The sequence below is a fragment of the Carcharhinus amblyrhynchos genome, chromosome 7 (genome assembly GCF_965287045.1).
Source record: "Carcharhinus amblyrhynchos chromosome 7, sCarAmb.v2.hapA, whole genome shotgun sequence".
Taxonomy (NCBI): Eukaryota; Metazoa; Chordata; class Chondrichthyes; order Carcharhiniformes; family Carcharhinidae; genus Carcharhinus; species Carcharhinus amblyrhynchos.
The window spans coordinates 110775240-110791285 of NC_137330.1; the positions used below are offsets into that span (position 1 = coordinate 110775240).

At 37.6% G+C, this 16046-nt stretch overlaps 1 protein-coding gene across 4 annotated transcripts in view; it reads left to right on the forward strand.

Annotated features, from left to right (window-relative positions):
* zc3h6 (zinc finger CCCH-type containing 6) overlaps positions 1 to 16046 on the forward strand; it is a 53671-nt gene that overhangs the window by 11863 nt on the left and 25762 nt on the right. For all 4 annotated transcript variants that reach the window (XM_080192949.1, XM_080192952.1, XM_080192950.1 and 1 more), the window contains 3 exons: positions 9669 to 9858; positions 10012 to 10128; positions 14471 to 14726. In XM_080192949.1, the coding sequence (XP_080049075.1) occupies positions 9669 to 9858; positions 10012 to 10128; positions 14471 to 14726 (563 nt within the window). The remainder of the gene's footprint in view (positions 1 to 9668; positions 9859 to 10011; positions 10129 to 14470; positions 14727 to 16046) is intronic.

Sequence of the window (16046 nt, forward strand, 5' to 3'; positions counted from 1 at the left end):
TGAGCCATATATTTCAGCAGTTTCTGTTTGCAGTTAACGAAGCTGTAGACTTGAATGGCAACTCTTGCATAATGTCTGTAGTATATAGACACACTTTTTTTATATATCCCACAATGTTTCTTTATGGCAAATGTTGTCTTCCTTTCCTGTCTGTTCGGATACATACCTTGTCAAAGTGGCTACTTTTTGAGTAAATTGAATTGCTAAATACTGATAGGCTATATAGCCAATGGGCAACAACCAAATCTGAACCTGCTCTTGCTTTTTAGCATGCACTTCCAATGTTTCCAATGAGTATGTTTCAATAGTAATAACATAGATATTTGCTCAGTTGTGCTGGTGGGCAGAGTAACTTGTCAGACTACCTTTAGAATGCTTCTATTTCTTTACACCAGAAACAATCTGACTTTGAAGTTGACAATTCCTCTTTCTTCACTGTTCATGTGCTGTGTACTATTCTGGCTAAACAGATGATCAGATTGTTCCCAGACTTCCATGGAATGCTCAAAAAAATTTTTAAAAATTAATTCTTGAGGCCTGGATGTTGGTGGCCAGGCCAGTATTTATTGCCCATTCCTAATTCCCCTTGAGGACAAAGAATTCTGTTTTCCTAGCTTCTTTTTGTGGTGAAGTCTGCTTTACAGTAGACAGCAGCAGGCCCATCAACCCTTCTGACTTGCTACTCCATTTGGACAATCTATGGTTGACACCGCCCCCCCCCCCCCCCCCCCCCCCCCCCCCCACATCAATTTCCTACTGTTGCTCCATATGCTTAGTTAACAAACATCAAGCTATTTCCTTATGGTTGCACAACTAATATTACTGTATGGCAACTGGCATTTTATCATCTACCAGCTAATTAGTAGTGCTCTAGCACAGTCCTGTTGGCCCTATTAACTTGTATCCTTTGGGGGACAGAAGTGGCTGCTGACGCGCTTTCCCAAGTATGAACGAACCTGGTTTTCAGGAATTATTTGGTTGTGATTAGGTATATACTAAATATTTGTGGTCATTTTATGTACACAATAAAGAAGGCTTTTATCAAACTGACTTAATTTTTTTAAATCCCACTTTGTATTGTTATCTTCAGACTAAGAGAAGAGTTTTTCTATAGGTTTCATCACTCCTGTATTGTTGATGCAGTAGGTTGGGCTGGACATGGCTTTGTTAAGGAATGATTTTTAGTGGATATTGGGAAATATCTATTTACACAGTGGATGCTAAAAAACAGTGTTTTAGATTTTGGACTTAGTTAAGATGCTGCAACTGGAGTTATTAATTCTGCAAGGTTGAGGTCAAAGTATTTTGATCTTTTCATTTCCATTCTGGCTTGACTTTTTTCAGCTGCTGACTCTTAGTTTTGAACAGAAACAGGAAAATAAACTAAATTGAAAAAGAAAACTAAAAGGCTTGAGTAAGGAAGGGTGGAGAAGTGAGACGATAGCTGTAAAAGATTGACATATGAATGCCAAACCTGTTAGTGGCATGCATAGCACCATTTTGCATATAATGATTTGCTTGCAAATGGGAGACCACATAAAATATAATAATTTCTAAAAACATATTGAAGAACTATATGGGTGGGTGAATGGCTATGCTTTGACTTTGTAAATGATCAATTTTTAAGGATGAGGGAAGAAATAGAATCTCATTTTGAAGCACTAGTAATTGACTTCTCAACTTTGAACTGTCATTCTGTTTTCCCATTTCAAATATTTATCTACTTTTTTGAAAAACTATTGCAGGGATTCACAACTTGTTAATGGGGCCTTTTATGACTATTTGCTCAAAAATAAATGTTCTTTTAATGTTCCATAGTTCTTTTGGTGACTGGAAGTTTATGCTCCCAATCAGTCAATCGAGTAGTAGCTCTTGATTTATTTGTATAAAACCTTCAAAATTTACTCTGTTCTGATGAAGACATCCCAATTTTCTCTAGCCTTGTAATTCGCACAGTTCATCCTGAGTATAATGTAAGTAGCATTTGTAGCAAGGGAAACAGATTTAACAATTTCATCAGTTTTGATGAAAGATCAGTGACCTGAAATGTTAACTCAGTTCCTCTCATCATAAATGCTGTCAGACCACTGCGTATTTCTCACATTTTATGTTTTTATTTCAAACTTACAGTATCTGCAGTGCTAACTAACTCAAGTAGTTCATTTTGCAGTCCCTCTCTGGCATTGATGTCATTTTTGCTCTGGCTGAAACAGGTTTCCGTCACTTCGCTTTTCTGCACTTTGCTTTACATATAAACCTCAAAAACTAAATCCCATTTTTCCAGTTTTGTCAAGTAAGCTTCAATTTTGACATTTATTTATGTGAATCCATAAGTGTCTACTTCTAACATATATTTCATGTGTTATCTCATTCTTTATCCAGATGAACTTCATCTGATGTCTACTTCCAAGCTGCTGATTTTGTTGCACTCCTGAAGTCACATGCAGTACACTTCACCATGATTGTGTTTAACTATGTTTCTAATCCCAGTAATTAGAACACCTAATTTGATGTTTTAGGATCATAGGCATATAATTCCCTGCTGTAAGATGCTATGCCTATTATGCCCCACCTGAATTCATGCCAGCTGGTCCCTTTTGTACCATCTTACAATATTTGATCATTCCAACCCCATTGTTCTTATTTTTTGTATTCAATTAGTAAGGAGATGATTAAGAGTGAGAATTGGATGTTGTAAGAGGGATTCGGTTGTTATGCCTAAAGAATAATGCTTTGTTCTAAATAATGCAATGTCAGGGTCTATTAATTAAATTGCAATGTAACTCGCCACATTAAGCTAGATTTTTTTAAGCTTGTTATGGCTTGAATATTTTGTCAGCTGAAAGGAAACATACAATTTACTCTTACTTCCAGAAAGCATCCTAGCAACTGAAGCAAAAACTTCTGAATCCGAAATTTGAAACATTAAAATCAACATTTTGAAATCCCTGCCAATGAATAATTGCTGCAATGCAACTTTACAAGTGCCAGTAATTTGGCAACTAGACATTATTCATGAGTGTGCGTCAGTTACTGACTGTTGAGACTTTGGAGTCATCTTGTTCCTGTTCTTGTCCAATGTACCTACAAACAATATGTTTCAAAATCACAAGAATGCTGTTGGGAGGTTTGAGAAGATGGGCTAGATGGACCAGTGGTATTAAATGGAATGAATTGAGTTAAGCTTTTTTGAGAATTGCTTTTGTTTAAGTTGCAGGCAAACTAAATTGTCAACAAGAGTTCTCCAAATGGCTGATTGATCTCTGGGCTGTAATTTAAACCGACAAGGCTATAGAATGATGCCATTATATCCAAAGATCTGTTTGTCGTTATTTCCATAGTTCCTGTTGCTGGTTGCTGAGACCTTTAACAACTGCATGCCCCCTTCCTCTTCCCACTTCTGCTCAATTCTGATCATTTCAATTGACACTTGCAGTGAGGCTGAAAGAAAGAATTGCTGCTTGGGCAAGATGCTGGATGGTAGCAAGCAACTGTAAATTTGCAAATTCCAATTAGTTGATACCTCTGAGGAAAGGGTGAAAAAAATGCTGAGAGTTCCAAATGAATATGAGATATATAGGCAGGATTAAGAAAGTGTTGGTGAACTGACTTCTTAAACTGCTGTAGTCCAGCGTTCCATGTTTCTGACTCATTGACGATGCGAAAATATGACCAAGCCGGAGTGGTGTGAGATTTAAATAGGCATCTTGAATGTGATGATATTTTGAAGACCTATCCTTGGCACTGTCACAGATTTCAGAAGTGATGTTGAAGAAACCTAGGGAGTAGCTCCTGTAAAGCTGTAGATACTCACTTACTATGTGTTGGGAGTCGAAGGCTGAAATATGGATGGGCTGTAAATCAGGTGGATTGTTTAACCTGCGTAGTTTAAGCTTCTTGATTGTTGCAGCTACACTCCTCCAGTTGAGTGGAATGTGCTTTACCTGAGTGGAGTGTATTTTACCTGTACTTTACACAGGTACTTTTACTGTGTTTTATTATATGAAAGGGTCCCATTGACAACACAGTGTGATATACCAATTTGAAAATGGGAAAAGCAACTTTATTTTCCTCTTACTGTTTTAGAAATGTTGAAAGAATGCATGATTGACCATTTTTTTTATATGTCCTATGTGGGGCGGAATTGTGTTTTCAGTAGGTTTCTCCCACTTTAACGCCACGTTGGCTTAGATGGTAAGATACACTTATGAACTAAAGGGTGACTTCAAGCTCTTTTATGAATTTGTTCATATGATCTAGAGTAACCTGTTAGCAGTGTTGATGAAGTAGTGAATTATTCTTTGACTGAGTTGTGAATTGATGGTATTGTCAATCTGTTTTGTTGTGCATAAAATATTTCTTAGTATTCAGAAATGAGCTAGGAATTCTATTTCATTCAACAGTCTTTCATCAAATAAAATCACTGAGTAGATTAATTGTTTAAAAATTTCGTGCTGTATGTGAATTTGTGCTCTGTGCAGAATGACTGGCACATGCCTATATTAATGACATCATGCCCGAAGTGATTCATTGTAAGTGCTGAAGGAATAAAAGTTTTCTTTATTTGCAGATACATTTATGTCCTTACCTTGTGCACAAAACCATAAAATTTTACAATTACATGTAGTGCACAAAACCATATAATTTTACAATTACATAAAAAGTTTTATTTTTATGATTTCTTGATAACCAAGTCTCAGATCAAAAATAGTAACTCTTGATGTTAACCCTGTCAACTCATGACTGGCTAATGCATAAAACTGTAGAAACTTGGTAAAACTTTTACGTAATCGGCTATGGCTTAATTGGTAGAACTCTTGAGTCAGAAAGTCCCATCCTGGATCTTGAGCACAAAAATCAAAGTTGCACTGCTGAAGTTCCATTTTTCGGATGAGACAAAAACAAGGCCACCTCCGTCTCAGGTGGACATGAGATTCCATGGCATTATTTCAAATATGCGCAAGAGAGTTATCCCCGGTTTCTTGGCCAATTGTTATACCCAAATAACATTATATAAAGCAAGTTATCTGGTCAGAGTCACATTGCTCTTTGGAGCTTTCTCTGCACAAATTTATGCATTTAATACATTACAGCATTAATACATTACATTGTAATACATTACAATTCGAAAGCATGCAAGGTGCTGTATAAATGCAAGATACTTTCAATTACTTTAGAATTGCAGCAACGATTAATATTCTTTGCACGAATTCAGGTTACTTTTTCTCCAGAAAGGTGCTTCAACAAACTTTTAACATTTATTTGAAGGAATAATGTTCTGATATGTTACAAATTTCCCCTTTCCCCTCTGCTCTTTGAAAGAGTTGACTCTGAATAGTCAGGAGCGAGCATGTTTTCCTATTCTATCTCTTTCCTCCTCACCCCCGCCCTTCCCTTTTTGGTAAAAGAACCAAAAGTGACATTTGCAAACATTTTGTTACACAGCCTGTTGTTAGGAACTGGAATGTACTGCCTGAAAGTGTCACGGAGGCAAAAATTCAGTTGTGACTTCGAAAAGACAATTGGATATTATCTATGGGCAGCACGTTGGCACAATGATTTAGCAATGCTCCCTCCCAGTGCCAGAGAACTGGGATCAATTTTGGCCTCGGATGACTGTGTGGAGTTCGCAGCTTCTCCCTTTGTCTGTCTAGGCTTTTTCCGGATGCTTCAGTTTCCCCCCACACTTCAAAGGCCATGCTAAATTGTCCCTTAATGTTGGGGGGTTAGCAGGTTAAATACATGGGGTTATGGGGATAGGGGCTTGGTGGGATTGTTGTCATACAGGTTCAATAGGTCGAATGGCCTCTTCCTGCACTGTAGGAATTCTATGTTGCTATGAAGACATCATTGGGCTGCAGGGAATAAATGGGGGAGTGGGACTAGTTCAGTTCTCTGCAACCAAATTGCCTCCTGGACTGTAATCATTCCTCTAAGTATGTTTTCTTTCTCCAGTCTTTGTTCTCTGGGTACATTGTTTATTTGTTGTGGTATTCCACACAATATTGCTGAATTGGGTAAAGATGTATAAAGAGCCATATTGCAGAGCTGGTTTTGCTTAAGTGAACATTGTCAGCTCTTCAGTATTAAGAATTTAACCTCGTAAGAATTTTGGAACGTAATTAATGACTAGTCTTGGAATCCATTTACAGAATAATATTGGATAAACTGGAAGGTTTTGTTTTGCTGTCTCTGGAAATTGAATCTGGCTTGCAGTTATGCATTGATAGCTTGTTCAGATTTGCCTGAAATATGAACTAACACCATCCACAATTAACAGTTAATATATATGACTTATTTCTCACCATTACAAGTCGTCAGCATAATGCAGCTGATTGTTTTGATCTTAGTAAATAGAATGGCTTTACAGAGTGAACAGCTGAGAGTTTGTTGAGTGAGGGAGGGCAAGAAGATGCTCTTTTATTTTGGTATTTTTCATTTCCAATAGTTAGTTCTTCAGTATAGAGGAAAAAGCCGATTGGTGAGTAACTGGTAAGTTATTCTGTTTTGGAAGGGCAGCTCACCGAGTGGAATGTTCGTTCAGTGGGATATGGGAAGTCATAGATGGATCATGTATCCTAGACAAACACGTCTGCAGGAAGTGTCACCTGATGCAGAAGTTTGAGCTCCGGGTTTCTGAGGTAGAATGATGGCTGGATTTACTGTGGTGCATTCGCAAAGCAGAGCACTGTATGGATAGCATGTTTAGGGAGATGATCACACCGCAGATCAGGAGCATGCAAAAGAGAGGAAATGGCTGACCAACAGGCAGTTGTGATGCAGGAGTTCCCTCAGTTGATGTCACTCACTGGCTGATTTTCCATTTTAAATACTGGTGTGGCCGATGGTTCCTGAGAGTAGTGTGGGTCGCTTAGTGTATAGGAGCAAAGAAAAGTGGGACAGCAGTAGTGATTGGGAATTTGTGAAGGACAGACTTCTCTGCTGTTGTCCATGTGACTTCAGGATAGTATGTCACCTCCCTAGTGCCAAAGTCAAGGATGTCACAAGAGCAGCTGTAGGACATTCTTCTGAGGGTAGGGTGAACAGCCCAAGATTGTGGTCCATATTGGTACCAAAATAGATAGGAAAAGGAATGAGGTCCTGAAAGCAGATTTTGGGCTAGTGAATCTAGAAATGGGAGGATTGACGATTGAACATGTGGCTTGAGAAGTTGTGTACAAGGGAGGGCATTGGGACCAGTTCTGAGGCAAATGGGATCTGTACAAGATGGACGGGTTGCACCTGAGCAGGATTGGGAGGAACATCTTTGCAGGACAGAAATTTACAGCCACATGTTAACATGGGAAAAACCATAACAATGGGTGGCTTCAGTTTATATATTGACTAGTAAACCTTATTAGCACTTGCAATGAATGATGACTTCCAGGAATGTATATAAGATGGATTTCTGGAGCAACATGTTATTTTAGATTTAATGTTAAGAAGCAACAAGGGCTAATAACACTGCTGAAAAGGAGCCTTTAGGAACTAGTGACCATAATATGATAGATTTTTACATTTGATTTGAAAGTGATGTTTTCTGAAACTGGGAAGTTAAACCTGTACAAAAGAAACAATGAAAGTGAAACAACCATGGCTAACAAAATAAGTTAAAGATTGCATTAGATTAAAGGAAGTGACTTAAGGCTGCTTGGGAAAATGGTAAGCCTGACAATGGGAAGCACTTGACACTTCAGCAAAGGTCTAAGGAACTGATAAAAGGTAAAGGGAAAATGAATGCAAACTGGTGAGAAACTCAAAGGTGGACTGTAAAAACTTCTTTAGGTGTGTGAAAAGAAATGATTCACAGGGACAAATGTGGGTCCATTGGTGGAGACAGGAGAATTTGTAATGGAGAATAGGATAATAGTGGAGAAACTAAACAATTATTTTGTCCGTCTTTTGGAGGAAGATGTAGAAAATCTTCCAGAGATACTAGGGACGCGAGGGGCTTGTGGAAATAAGGAACAGGAAGAAATTAGTATCAATGAAGAGGTAAAACTTGAAAAAATAATTGGATTGAAGATAGATAGATCCCCTGGACCTTATGAGCTAAATCCCAGAGTGCTGCATGAAGTGGTTTCTAGCGGTTAGCTTGCAGCATTCTGTAGATTCTAGAAAGGTTCTTGTAGACTGCAAAGTAGCAAATATAACCTTGCTATTTAAAGAAAAAGGAGGGAGAAAACAGAATTACAGACCTGTTAGTTTGATGTCAGTAGTAAGGGAAAGAATCTATATGAAGAATATGATAATTGGAAACTTGGAAAATAATTATTGGGTAGAGTCATAATGGGTTTATGAAAAAGAAAATAATACATGTCAAACCTGTTGGGAATTTGTTTTGAGGATGCAACTTGTAGCATAGATAGGGGAGAACTATTGGATGTAATGTATTTGGATTTTCAGAAAGCTTTTGATATGGGGCAAAACAGGTGGTTAGTAAACAAAATTAGAGCACACGAGATTAAGGCAACACACTGGTATGGATTACGAATTGGCTATTAGACAGAAAAGAGAGTGATGGGAATAAATGGATTATTTTCAGGATGGCAGGCTGTTAATAGTGGAGTACTGCAAGAATCAGTGCTGGAGCCACCGCAGTTCACAATCTAGATCAATGATTTAAATGCAAAGACCAAAGGTAATATTTCCAAATTATCTGATGACAGAAGTAAGGAGAATGCAAGGAGGCTTCAAGGAGTCTTGGGTGGGCCAACTGAATGGGCAAGCACATGGAAGATGGCATAAAATGTGAATAAGTGTGAAGTTGTAGCCACTTTGGTAGAAAAAAAACAAGTAGAGACTTAAATAGCCAGATGTTGGGAAGTGTTGATGACCAAAGGAACTTGGTACTCTTGCTCATGAGTCACTAATAGCACGCAGATGCAGCAAGCAGTAAGGCTCACAAGGGGTTTTGTATAAAGGAATTAACTTGTTTTACTGCAATTGTATGGAACCTTGGTGAGACTGCACCTGGAGTACTTTGTACAATTTTGGTCTGTATATCTAAGGAGGAATATACTTGTCATGGTGGGATTACAATGGGAGTCCACCAGACTAATCCCTGAAATGGCCAGATTGTAATTTGCCGAGCAATTAAAACTAGGGCTGTATTCTACAGAGTTTCGAAGAGTGAGACATGATCTGGTTGAAATCTTCAGAAGTCTTAAGAGTGTGAATGGTATATGTACATAGGACATTTCCCTTGGCTGGTGAGTTTAAAACCAGTGGATGTGGTCTCAAAATAAGGTGCTGGCCATTTTGGACTGAGATAAGAGAGAATTTCTCCTTTTAGAGGGTGGTGAATCTTTGGAACTCTCAACCCCAAAGGGCTGTGGAAGCTCTATCGTTGAGCACGTTCAAGACAGAAATTGATATGATTTCTGTTGATTATCACATCAAGGAATATGGTGATAGCGCTGGACACTGGCATTGAGATGGATGATCAGCCATGATGGAGTGTGCTCGACAGGCAGCGTGATCTCAACAGGCTGATAGACCTATTCTTGTTCGTATTGAATGAACAATTTTCCATTATTTTGAAGAGAAAGATTGACAAATGAGATTTTTTTTAAAAAGCCAATTTTAAAAAAAGAAAAAGCTTTACCCAGCTCAGACATTAAAAAGGTGGGAACGCTCAAACGTAATAGTGGTATTTGCAATTACAGGGAAGATGGAGAACTTGAAGATGGAGAAATAGATGATGATGGACTTGAAGGAAACCTTGAAGTGAAGAAGGAATCAAAAGAAAGTGAAAAAGAGGATAAGTCATCCCATAGAAGATCAAAGAAGAAGAGAAAGCGCGAAAAGGAAAGGGAAAAGAAAAAAACAAAGCGAAGAAAGAAAGAGAAACACAAGGTAATGTCAACAGATGGTCCACAATTAGTATATCTATTTACCTACTCTCTGCAGATATAATTTGATTATTGTAGAAAATAACACATACCCTGTGTTCACATTTGTAGCTTATAAGCCTTTTATTATACTGAGCAAGCTTAAATTATTTTGCAGCGCCATTCTCCTTCCAGTGGTGACTCAGACTTCAGTTATGACTCTGATATTGATGCTGAAAGATCATACAAGAAAGGTCCTGTACCCTACAGGGAATATGATGCTCCTTTCTCTCCAGTAAGTAACCAAAAACAGGTGTGATGTGGTTTCTAACCAAGAAGGCTGTTTTTTGTACTAATCTAGTACATATACTTCAGTGCAATATGTGGATTAATTCCCTTCGTTTGTGTTAATAACAACTCCACTTTAGTCTTGTTGCTAAAATAAATCTTGGAAAGCAGATACACCTGAAGGATGAGCTTGGAGTCATGTCCTAAAAGAAATTTAGCATTTTTGTGTTTTTCTTTTTAATCAACTGAAGAAGAATATTGAATCGTGCAAAAATAGGATGTATAATCTTTATTTTAAAGTGCAAATTTAATGTAAAATCATGCTAATGTTGGGAATTCCAAATTCAATACATAACACTTTTACAGCATCTTGAGAGAATTGGCATACAACTATCAATGCCACCACCCCCCACCCCCGCAAAAGACCCAACCAAAGAAAACTTTGCTGACTTGTGTTAAACTCTCACTTATTCACTCATTTAAATTCATGTGCTTGAGTCTTACTTTTCTGTCCCTCTGATATTCTAGCTTTGTCTTATGTTAAAAACCTTGCATGTAGTTTTGGTGATGCTTTTAAATAAACATAGAATATAGAACATAGAACATTACAGCGCAGAATAGGCCCTTCGGCCCACGATGTTGTGTCGACCAGTTAAAAAGCAATGACCCTCTAACCTAAACCAATCCCTTTCCATCCATAAACCTATCCACGGATCTCTTAAACGCCCCCAAACTAGGCGCATTTACAACTGCAGCAGGCAGGGCATTCCAATCCCTCACCACCCTCTGGGTAAAGAACCTACCCCTGACATCCGTCCTATAACTACCACCCCTTAATTTAAAGCTATGCCCCCTCGTGCTAGCTTTCTCCATCCGAGGAAAAAGGATAGAACCTCGGATGGATAAATTCTCTGTATCACAAAAATATCTTAATTTCCTATTTGGTCAGAAGCCAGTCATAAAAACAGTTCATCACTATCAAAATCACTGTCACAACATCCTCGAATGTCAATCATATATATCCTTCAAATAATCTTTAGAGGCACTGCAAGCAGTCCAGTCAACTTAACATTTGTACAAATAGGTCTTTTCATAATTCTCTAACAGGACTTTTTTTTTGTGTGGGTTTTAGAATTGTTAAACTGCTTGGAAATGCCCTAGTTTGGTTACAATTTCTTTATTTTGACTGAAGCGCAGGACATTGTGTTGCCATGTAATTTATTTATGGAGTAGTTTAACATCTTCAGTTTTATCATCTTTGCTAAATTCTGAGTAAAAATCATGTTTGAGTTATTTGTTCATTTGTTTACCCTCACCATATATACTATACTCTTGACACAAAGGGATAATGGCCCTTTAAGAAATGTCTTGCATAGTCACTTTCATGAACATTTTCCTCCTGCTTCCTCATGTTGTGCTTGAGACATTATTCAGTGTTACAGTGCTGCCTTTTTCTCAAATGCTGGCACCATTCTTAATGATTGTCCATAAATCCATTTGAAGGTTAATGGTATTGATAGCCGAACTAAACTCTTGAGGGTTTCAACTCTGAAGAAAGGGAATTTTTGTTTTCCCACTCATGCTATCTTATCTATTTAGTGATACTAAGCACTCGACCAAATTGCTTTGCCAGTGTTGGTCAACAATATTTTCAGAATGTCACCTTTATTGTACTTTTTATATTCTATTTCCTGATTCTGTTAAACTACAAGGTTAAATTGATAAGACCATAAGAAATAGGAACAGTAGTAGGCCATTTGGCCCCTTGAGCCTGATCAGCTGTTTAATAGGATCATTGCTGATCTGACTGACATTCCTCATGTCCACTTCCTGTCCTTTCCCCTGATCCCCTTACTGATCAAAAATCTACCCATCTCAGCCTTAAATATCGCAAGGACTCTACCTCATAGTTCTCTATGGCAAGGGGTTCCAAAGACACACAGCCCTATGAGAGAAGAAATTCCTCCTCATCTCAGTCTTAAATTGGCGCTCCTTTATTCTATGACTATGCCCTCTGGTCCTAGATTCTGACATGAGGAGAAACATCCTCTCAGCATTTGCCCTGTCAAACTCCTTAAGAATCCTTTTTGTTTCAATGAGATCACTTCTTATTCTTTTAAATTCCAATGACTGGGAGTCTCAGCCTATTTAAACTTTCCTCAAAAGATCCCACACCAGGGATCATCTTAGTGAACCTTCTCTGAACTTTCTCCAATGAAATAATATCTTCCCTTAAATAAAGGGACCAAAACTGCTCTCCATCCAGATGTGGTCTCTCCAGTACCTAGTACAGTTCCCTACAATTCCCTTAAAATAAGGGCTAACATTCCATTAGCATTCCTGAATACTGCTGCACCTGCATGCTAATTGTGTTTTTGTGCACAAGTATCCTCATGTCCTTTGCGTTGCAATTTGTCTCCAGTTAAATATTACTGTTCTTTTGTCCTTCCCAAAGTGAACAACTTCGCATTTTCTCACGTTGTACTCCATTTACCATTGTTTTGCCTACTTGCTTAACCTATCAATATCTCCTTGTGAACTGTTTGTACCCCCCCCCCCACACACACACACACACACACACACACACACAACTTGCCTTATCACCTATTTTTGTGTCATCTGCAAATTTGGCTACAGTACATTGGCTTCCTTCATCTAAGTCATCTATATATTATAAACAGTTGTGGTCTCAGCACTGATCCCTGTGGAACGTCACAGACTACAGGTTGCCAACCTGAAAAAGAACCCCTTCTCCTCCCTAGCTATTTCCTGCCCAATAGCCAATTTTCTATCAATGCCAGTGTTCTACCTCCAACACCAGGGGCTTTTACCTTCTGACTTAACCTTTTGTGAGGTATCTTGTCGAAAGCCTTCTGGAAGTCCAAATAAAGGTTCTCCTTTATCAACTCAGGTTGAGACGGCTTCAAAAATCTCTAATAAATTAGTCAGACACGATTTCCCTTTCATGAAGTCATGCTGACTCTGCTTGATTAGGTTATGATTTTCCAAATGAGCCATTATTACTTCCCTAATAATTGATTCCAGCATTTTTCCAACAAAATATGTAAAGCCATCAGCCTGTGGTTACCTGCTTTTTGTCTTCCTTTTTGAATAGGGATGTAACATTGGCAGTTTTCCAATCCTCTAGAACTTCTCCAGAATTGAAGGATTTTTGGAAAATTACAACCAATGCATCCATTATATTATCTCTGTAGTTACTTCTTTTAGAGTCCTAGAATGCAAGCCATATGAGCCAGGGGGCTAATCTGCCTTTAGCTCTTAGTTTGTCTAATATTACTTGTCTAGTGATGGTACTTTATTCCTCCCCCATATTCTTTAGTATTAATGAGATTTTCAAAGTTTTGTCTTCTATAAAGATTGATGCAAAATATCTGTTTAATGCCTGTCATTTTTGTTCCCCATAACTGTCTTCTCAGATTCATTTTCTATAGGGCCTGTGTTCACTTTGACCTCTCTCTTTTTATATATTTTAAAAAGCTCTTATTGTCATTTTTTTATATTCCTCACTAGTTTGTCCTTGTTTTTTTTTCTCTTTTTAGCCCTCCTTTGCTGGATTTTGAACTTATCTCAATGTTATGGACTATCACTGACTTTTGCCTTCTCACGCTTTTTCTTTCAATTTAATACTCTTAACTTCCTTGATTAGCCATGATTGGTTTGTTCCTCTCTTAGAATCTTTTCTCCTTACTGAAATATTTTTGCTGCGAGTCATGGAGTTATCTCCTTAACTGCCTGCCACTGCTTGCTTACTGTCTTTCTGCCCAGTCCGTTTTAGCTAACTCAATCCTCTTTTCATTGTAATTTCCTTTCCGACCCAAGTTTCTCACTCTCAAATTGAATATTAAATTCTTTCATGTTATGATCACTATTTCTGGGGGATCTTTTAATCTGATATCATTTATTACCCATTTATCCATTACTCCAGATCCAAAATAGCCTATTTCTTGGTTGGCTTCATGACCTATTGTTGTCGGAAACTATCCTTAATGCGCTCCTATAAATTTGTGGTTATAGCTCCCCTTTCCAACTTGATTAACCCAATCAACATAAAGATTAAAGTTATCCATAATTATTGCTCTATTCTTTTTGCATTCTCCTATTATTTGCTGATTTATACCCTTTTCCTAGAGTGTGGTTGTTGTTTGGAGGTCTATACGTTACTACCAACTCATGGAATTCATTTTAAAAATCTTTTGATAGGAAACTTTAATTTAGTCTTGTTTTGTTAAGGATCAACTACTCTTAATAAAATATACTGACAGTGGTAAGGTGAAATTGATGAATAGCTTCTGCTTGTATTTGAATCTAAATCAGCTACCTTTTTTCAGCATGCACAAGGACCGGGGAATTACATGAAATCTCCACCTTTACCTGCACAGAAATGTTATAACAACAACAAGGCTGATAACCGTGATTATGCTGAATACAGCGACTACAGTGAAGAGAAGTATGATGCCTATGAAGATGAAGAATGCGATGACTTTGCTCATGAATTAAAGCAGTATAAACAGGCAAAGGAAGCATCAACAGTCATGTCTCCTAAAGGGCCGCCTATGGGACAGATGCGAAAGCCTGGAATGAAAGGTATCTGGAAGGATTATCTGTCTTTTTAAAACATGAACTTCCATGAGACTGCCATGTGTTATTGTATTTAATTGCTGCGTTTTAAGTCAAATATCTGTGGTTGCAACTAATATTACAACAGAAGTATTTATTTTGTAAATTAATGTCGTAAAATGTCACAAACATTTTAAACTATGTTTGACATGAGTTAAGGGAAGATTTGATGCAGGTGTTCAAAATTATGAAGAATGGCAGTAGAATGAAATATTGAAAAATTGTTTTCACTGGCAGATAGATCAATAACCAAAGAACAATTTAAGGTAATTGGCAAAGGAAATTAGTTTTTATACAAAATGATCTGGAATGCACTGCCTGAAAAGTGGTGGATGCAGATGCAATAACCTTCAACAGAGAATTGGATATGTACTTGAAAAATAAATGGTGCAGGCTATAACATAAGAGCAGGGAGTAGAGCTAATCCCATAGAGTTAACATCGACACAATGGGCAGAAATCCCTCTGGTGCTGCATCATTCTATTAAATGAAACAGGATCAAAATACTATTCTTTCTCCTCATGCTATATTACGGCATAAAGGTGGTGGGGGAGGATATGTGAGTTTGTAGCCTGTCCTGAGTGCTACTTTTGAGGCTTACGGTGACTGTTGAAAGATGTAAGAGCTAAACTCTTTACTACTTCCCAACCTGTTGAAAGTCTTACTAACCCCTTTGACAGTGTAGTTAAGATTGACACTTTACTATGCATAGAATTATGTGATAGAAACATATTTCCTTTCAGTCAATGATGCAGTACATTGATCTAATTTAGTGTACTGATTTGCTAGATTCTTAATAATCTTAATTTTTTATGATTCACAGCTTGTCCAAATTAAAGTCGTCCAAAAGTATATTTCTTGAATTTTGTGTTCAAGATGATAAAATGTTTGTATTTGAAAGAAGCACCTTCCAATATCAGGCACTCGTTCACATCAAAACAATCCTAGGTCAGCGGTAACGTTGATTAATGCAAAGTAAATCTAGTCCAATAATGTATCCCAGCCATAAGGTCTCACTTTTCTTATTCAATGCACCAGCCATCTTCTGGTTTCTCTTGTGTAACTTAATGTTGAATTTCAAAATGTATTGGCCCATCTTCACAAATAATTGAACGAGAATGACTAAGCACGTTGCATGTAGGACCTAGCCTAGCAGACGGACAAAGCTTTCATTTCACCAAACTGTGCTATCTTAGTAAAACATAGTAAAAGACCTGTGTATAACAGTGCTAATCCAGACATCAGTATCTTTACGTATGAGTACTTTTAAATTATTTACAAAGATGT